This window comes from Sinocyclocheilus grahami, unplaced genomic scaffold (assembly GCF_001515645.1).
Source record: "Sinocyclocheilus grahami isolate Dianchi unplaced genomic scaffold, SAMN03320097.WGS_v1.1 scaffold858.1, whole genome shotgun sequence".
Lineage (NCBI taxonomy): Eukaryota > Metazoa > Chordata > Actinopteri > Cypriniformes > Cyprinidae > Sinocyclocheilus > Sinocyclocheilus grahami.
This window is the reverse complement of record NW_015506037.1, coordinates 436536-442719: the sequence shown is the minus strand read 5'-3', so window position 1 is coordinate 442719 and position 6184 is coordinate 436536. Positions and strand designations below refer to the sequence as shown.

The 6184-nt window shown below is 46.0% G+C and overlaps 1 protein-coding gene across 1 annotated transcript; it reads right to left on the bottom strand.

Moving 5' to 3' along the window:
• Positions 1 to 410: 410 nt before the first annotated feature.
• On the bottom strand, positions 411 to 4523 carry hnrnpr (heterogeneous nuclear ribonucleoprotein R). The gene is made up of 5 exons (XM_016247947.1): positions 4222 to 4523; positions 3298 to 3457; positions 1641 to 1759; positions 1445 to 1552; positions 411 to 749 (listed from the first exon to the last, which is right to left on the bottom strand). The coding sequence occupies exons 2-5, from the start codon at positions 3443 to 3445 to the stop codon at positions 579 to 581; spliced, it is 546 nt and encodes a 181-aa protein (XP_016103433.1). The 5' UTR covers positions 3446 to 3457; positions 4222 to 4523; the 3' UTR covers positions 411 to 578.
• Positions 4524 to 6184: the final 1661 nt, after the last annotated feature.

The following is a 6184-nucleotide window of genomic DNA, read 5'->3' as shown; positions in this document are numbered from 1 at the left end:
GGGGTTCCAAGTGAACCGCACCGTTAACAAAACGTGACGTGTAAACTCTGCTGATCACGGATTGGCCGGAGAGAATCGTCACTACCTGCGTCACTGAACTTGCGACACAAACACAACAGACCCGCTAGATTTAAATCAGCACAGCCAGCGAAGGATCGAACACAACCGTTTTGAACGAGCGCACCTTTTTTAACAATCAAAAAGTGGTTGTTTTGTGGTCTGTTGAGGAAGTACAGACGTTCCTCTCGTTGATAGCAGAGGAGCAGATCCAGTGAGAGCTTGATGGGGCGACGCGGAATGAAAAAGTTTGTCAGGCAGTAGAGGCGGCGCAACTAACGACATGTGAATAATCCTGCCCACTCGCAAACGCAAACCGAGCCGAGTCATACCACGCAGTGGAAAAGCACCATTACTGTACATTAACATGCTATGTTTGGAACTCCACACAGATTTCAATGTACCTGCTAACATCAGAGCAGCCAGATGCTCTTAAATGCGGAGAGGCTGTAGAATCAGATCTTAGCGGTAAACTGTCAGCGTAACAAAGTGACTCCAGCACAGTGTACATAGCTCATCATTCAGACAGCTGATGTAGCACATCGCAGCATGAGTGCCGCCGTCCTGATGTGAATTACCTCTGTCCCGACCGAGGGCTGAGCACCTGTGTAGACAGACTCTGGTGGAGGGCCGCCGTACTTGCGCTGACCTGTAGTGACATCAAGGGTGTAGCCTGTTCTCTCAAGCAAAGTCTGAAAAACACCACCAAACCAATCAACACAGGTGCTCGTTTCACTGACGTGAAATGTTTAAGGCCCTATCAGTTTTATTTCTTCTAAAATTCCGTTTTTATTTTTCTGGACTCCTTTTTGAGGTTGAATTAAATATTATTTGAAAAGCATGTCTAATTAAAATCCCGAAACTTATACAATTTATCATAAACAAATAATTCAAAGTTTAACAAAATTACACGTTTAGGGCCCTATGAAATATTTGTATTTTTTATTGCTACCAAATTCTGTTTTAGCGCGTCCAATTATTCCAATGCATAAACACAAGTTTCATTTATTCTTACAACAGCCTAATGAATTTTTTTCCCCTCAGAAACTCTGTGTATTTACATTTTTCTGGTTATCAAATGAAGGCACAAAACAGTAAATTTAATTTATCTTTTAATTAACGTAAATTAAATGTTTTATAGTAAATCCCCTTCATTTGCCAAAAATATGTATGATTATTCCTTAAATAAGTTTAGTAATTTCAGTAGTAGTACTATGTATATTCTACTGAACAATAGTAATGTATTTATGCCACAATGTCTTCAAGTTAAATTAAAGTTAAGTTTCTGATTAATTCATCAAAACTTTGACAAATTCCGTTACATTCCGCTTTTAACTGCAAATTCCGTTATTATAACCGTTTTCATGTTAAAAAAGCCCAAACGCACCTTAATTTTTGCTTCATCTGGTCCTTTTGTGGCATCTAGAACTTTGGTCCCCTGTTTCTCTCTCTGCCTGTAGGTCTTCATCACTCCACAGAGAAAGGCACTTTTGTTCTGAGCGAAAGAAAGAGAGTGAGATAGTAAAACCTTCCCAAGTTTCACTACACAGAGTACAGACTCAGAGCAGAGCGAGAGCACTTACTTGCACATGGGATAGGTCGCTCTCTTTGAACTGGACAAGAACTTGCAGTGCACCTTCCTCATCGAACTCTTTCAGTGCTTCAAGGGCCCTCTCATCCAGTTCACTGTGCTCCACAAGGCCTGCAGGGAGAAAACCAGGCAAACCTCAGCGTAGCCGAGAGATGTGACGATCTGCAGGACGCTTTACCACCCGTCCAGTCAGGCTCGTGGACCGTACATCAGCGTAACTCAGAGAGAGAGTTCCCGTGAATCATCATTCGGACAGGGCATCAGCTAGTGACGTCACCAGTCACTTGTGATTACAGTAACAAGTATTTTGTCGTCTGATCATCCAAATATTCCCAGGTTTTCCACAACTACGGAAACCCCACAAAATCACCTGAATAGGCATCAGTGAAGAGCAGCACCTCGTTCATACAGTAATAATGATTATCCCAGGACCTAGGCCGGTCACGATAACAACTTTTTGCTGTGCGATACATTGCCCCTGAAATAATTGCGATAATCGATATTAGTCATTTTAAGACCATTTTATGCCACTGAATATATACTCATAATGTAACAGCATAATAATGCAAGAAGGCCTACACACTTCCAAATGACAACAAACTTTGAATTTGTAAGAATATTTAGATCATGGAAATTAAGTATCAGAATACTAGATGCCTTAAGGGATAGTCCACCTTCAGTTGCTGGTCCCCCTTGACTTGCATAGTGTTTTTCCCCTACTATGGAAGTCAATGGGGACCAGCAATTGAAGGGGAACTATCCCTTTACAAAAACTTGAATAAATAGTAAAAAAATGTGCAAAAGTAGAAAAAAGAAAAGTGCACAAAGAACTTGTCTGGAGATGTTCCCCTGACCGTCTTTTCTCTGTAAACTAAGAGTGCACACTATTGCTGAGAAACACAAGCGCTACTCGGCACTCAGACGTCCGTCAGATCCCTAAACAAGGCCATATCTGCAGCCGAAACTTGAACGAGCAGCTCATGACTACACCACGTTATGCACGAGAAGCTGCAAGAGACACGGGGGCAAGTGGAATACAAAAAACACGGTGGCATTAATTTATGTAAAAATAATGGGTATACACTGTGTCATCAAGTTATTGAGGTCATGTACATATATTGTGCGGCAAGTCGATATATTGATGATTGCGCCAGGCCTACTCTCTCACCCCCATGTAATCAGCATCTGTTAGAGATCAGCTGCAGGGGACATCACACAGCAGCTGCCTCTATTGTCCCGGCGTATGCCCAGCACCCCCAACAGCGGAGCTAACCCCCAGAAGGGCTGCTGTCAGGACCGGACCGGACACGCTCAGCTCAGCCCGGCGCACCGTTACAAGTCAGCTTCATTCAGCGCTGCAGCACCCATTTTGCAGGGAGACCACACAAAGTTGCTAATTACCTGCCAATTCCCTACGCAAGAAAACACAGGACACGTACAGTTCAACATGCATTGAATGCGCTCAGCTCAGCCCGGCGCACCGTTACAAGTCAGCTTCATTCAGCGCTGCAGCACCCATTTTGCAGGGAGACCACACAAAGTTGCTAATTACCTGCCAATTCCCTACGCAAGAAAACACAGGACACGTACAGTTCAACATGCATTGAATGTGATGAATGTCAATTTGGAGGGGTCAAGTTTGGGCTTACCTGCTAGGTAAATTTCATCTAGCTTTTCAGCAACTTTTTGTGGTAAACCAGCTTCTAATAAAGTGTTGAAGTGGTCAGAATGGGTGACTGCAGCAGACGTGTCCATTGGTTCTTCAGTACCATTCCCATTAATATGTTCTGTGGCCATGTCTCCAGAAATCTGTTCAAATGCAATGAGCCAAATTACTGCAGGTTTTGGTAGACAGTTGCAGAAATTAAGTGGGTATTCAGTTGTATGTATAGGGTTCCTCCATATTGAAATCTAAAGATCATCCGGTCTTTTCACCCGCATGCAATGATACAAACACGCATGAAGCCTCCTAGCCCACAGCCCCGCCTCAGCTACAGCCTCTCACAGCCACAGCCCGCCCGCACAAACACCCGTTCACACAGCGCTCCTCGTGATACCTCCGCAGAACAGCGAGCCGGCGCGCGGTGAGCTCCAGGCGGCACACTGGCCTGATGCTAAGCCGCAGCTGCACACACGCGGGTCTCCGGCCCTCCACAGACACACACCGAGCGAATTACTCTTCACAGAGCTACGAGACGACAACGCATTGCGCAAAACGTGCTATAAACGCATCGAAGCTGAAGAAAATCAGGGAAGCTGCGAGATAAAAACGGTTTAGCGCGTTACGTGGGATTCAGGCGCGTGGCTCTACATTAGCATTAGCCTGCTAACTCACGCCCTCACATACAGCATCAGTTCATTTAGTGTGCAGCCACGCGCTGTAATTACTGACGAGACCCAGAGATGTGCGTTTTTACGCGTTTAACGGTTCTGAAGGCCTGCTCTCGCATGGCTTGCGTGTCCGGTAACCCCCTCCCCCCGCGGGATCCGCATTGTTTCCAAACACCGGTCAAAGAAAGGCCTCCGCGGCACGAAACGCCACGGAACCGGGTCCGGAGCGGCGACACGCTTACCTGGCGCTGTTCCGCGGGTCTGATCGGGTCTGTCGGTGTGGATATGTGTTCTGGGGGCGGTAAGCGACTCCCCGGCGGAGCTCCGCTTGATTCCCGATAGTGTAAAATGGCGGGCGGCGCTGCTCACGCGCGGTTCTGCCGCGACGGGGTTTCTGACGCAGCCGATCAGGGGCGGGGAGCGCGAGCGCTGGCCAGCGGTGGACCCGTGTTGCCAAGTCTGCGGGTTTCCCTCTGAAGTGGGCTACTTTATCTCTGTAGCCTTGGCTTGTTTGTTCATGTCCGCGGGCTGAAGCCTGATATTTAGTCCCTAAAATGCGATTTTTACGAGATGGTCCTCACAGCAGAACACAAGATCCAGATCTAACTCCACCCATCTGCCCTGGATCTTGTGTTCTGCTGTGAGGGGATACTGACTTTTGTATTTTACCCCCGGAATTGGCTAGTTTTGGGCTAATTTTGAGTAGCAGTTAGTTTTATTGTGAAAACCTGGCAACCCTAGAATGGCTTTTTCACATTTTTCAGTAGCATTCTTTAAAGGGGTCATATGATGCGATTTCGATTGTTTCTTTCTCTTTGAAGTGTTACAAGCTCTTGGTGCATAAAGAAGATCTGTAAAGTTGCAAAGACTAAAGTCTCAAAACCAAAGAGATATTCTTTATAAAAGTTAAGAGGCAGCCACGTCTACCTAAAACGCCTCGTTCTAACACGCCCCCACATACCTACATCACTGTGTGGGAAGATTTGCATAACGTCGCCCAAATGTTCACGCAAAGAAAGAAGGTGTAACTTTTATTCTCGCTGTAGTATTGTTGCTGCCGCCGCCATGTCGTGAAGACGCTGTGTTTCGTTGTGAAAGCGAAACTACTTTGTTTGGTCTTCCAATAGAGGACGATATCTGCTTCGTCATGCCTGGAGCTGATCCGTGCTGGTTGCTGAGGAAATACATCAACTTCACTCTGTGGATCACCGGATCGGCTTTCACCGTGAACAAAGCGGAGTCCAGCCCGGGGTCGTCACATGTGGTTGCCGCTCCTTCGTCGAATCCGCCGGCCGCGCCGTTCTCAAGCCCGCCCCCCTCCGCATACTCTAGCCGCCCCCCTCCGTTCACACTAAGCATAAATGGCTGCCCACTGCCCCGGGTGTGTGTTCACGGTGTGTGTGTGTGCACTTCGGATGGGATAAATGCAGAGCACTAATTCTGGCCACATGTCACATCACTTTTGACTCTTAACTTTTATAAAGAATATCTCTTTGGATTTGAGACTTTAGTCTTTGCAACTTTACAGATCTTCTTTATGCACCAAGAGCTTGTAACACTCCAAAGAGAAAGGAACCATTGAAATAGCATCATATGACCCCTTTAACATATAGAGTCGTAGCTCTACAGGACTCACGAGTTTCAATCCCAACTCGTGATGGTAAAAAATGTCTTATAGTTGATTTCATTATTATAATTGCCGTTATTATATTAATGAAATCATTGGAATGCAAAATACCAAATTTTTTAAATCGATGTTAAACTATATTTGGAAGTGAAGTGAAGTATGGCCAAGAATGGTGACCCATACTCAGAATTTGTGCTCTGCATTTCATCCATCCAAGTGAACACACAGTAGTGCACACACACAGTAGTGAACACACAGAGTCGTGCACACACACACACAGTAGTGCACACACACAGTAGTGAACACACAGTAGTGCACACACAGAGTCGTGCACACACACACACAGTAGTGCACACACACAGTAGTGAACACACAGAGTCGTGCACACACACACACAGTAGTGCACACACACAGTAGTGCACACACACAGTAGTGAACACACAGAGGCGTGCACACACACACACAGTAGTGCACACACACAGTAGTGAACACACAGTAGTGCACACACACTAGTGAACACACAGAGTCATGCACACACACACACACACACAGTAGTGCACACACACAGTAGTGAACAC

Coding starts and splice junctions, on each gene's coding strand:
- hnrnpr (XM_016247947.1), bottom strand. CDS start 3,445: ATGGCCACAGAACATATTAATGGGAATGGTACTGAAGAACCAATGGAC. Junction 1,760..3,297: donor AGATGAAATTTACCTAGCAG/GTAAGCCCAAAC, acceptor TTCTCCCTGCAG/GCCTTGTGGAGCACAGTGAA. Junction 750..1,444: donor CAGATGAAGCAAAAATTAAG/GTGCGTTTGGGC, acceptor GGTGTTTTTCAG/ACTTTGCTTGAGAGAACAGG.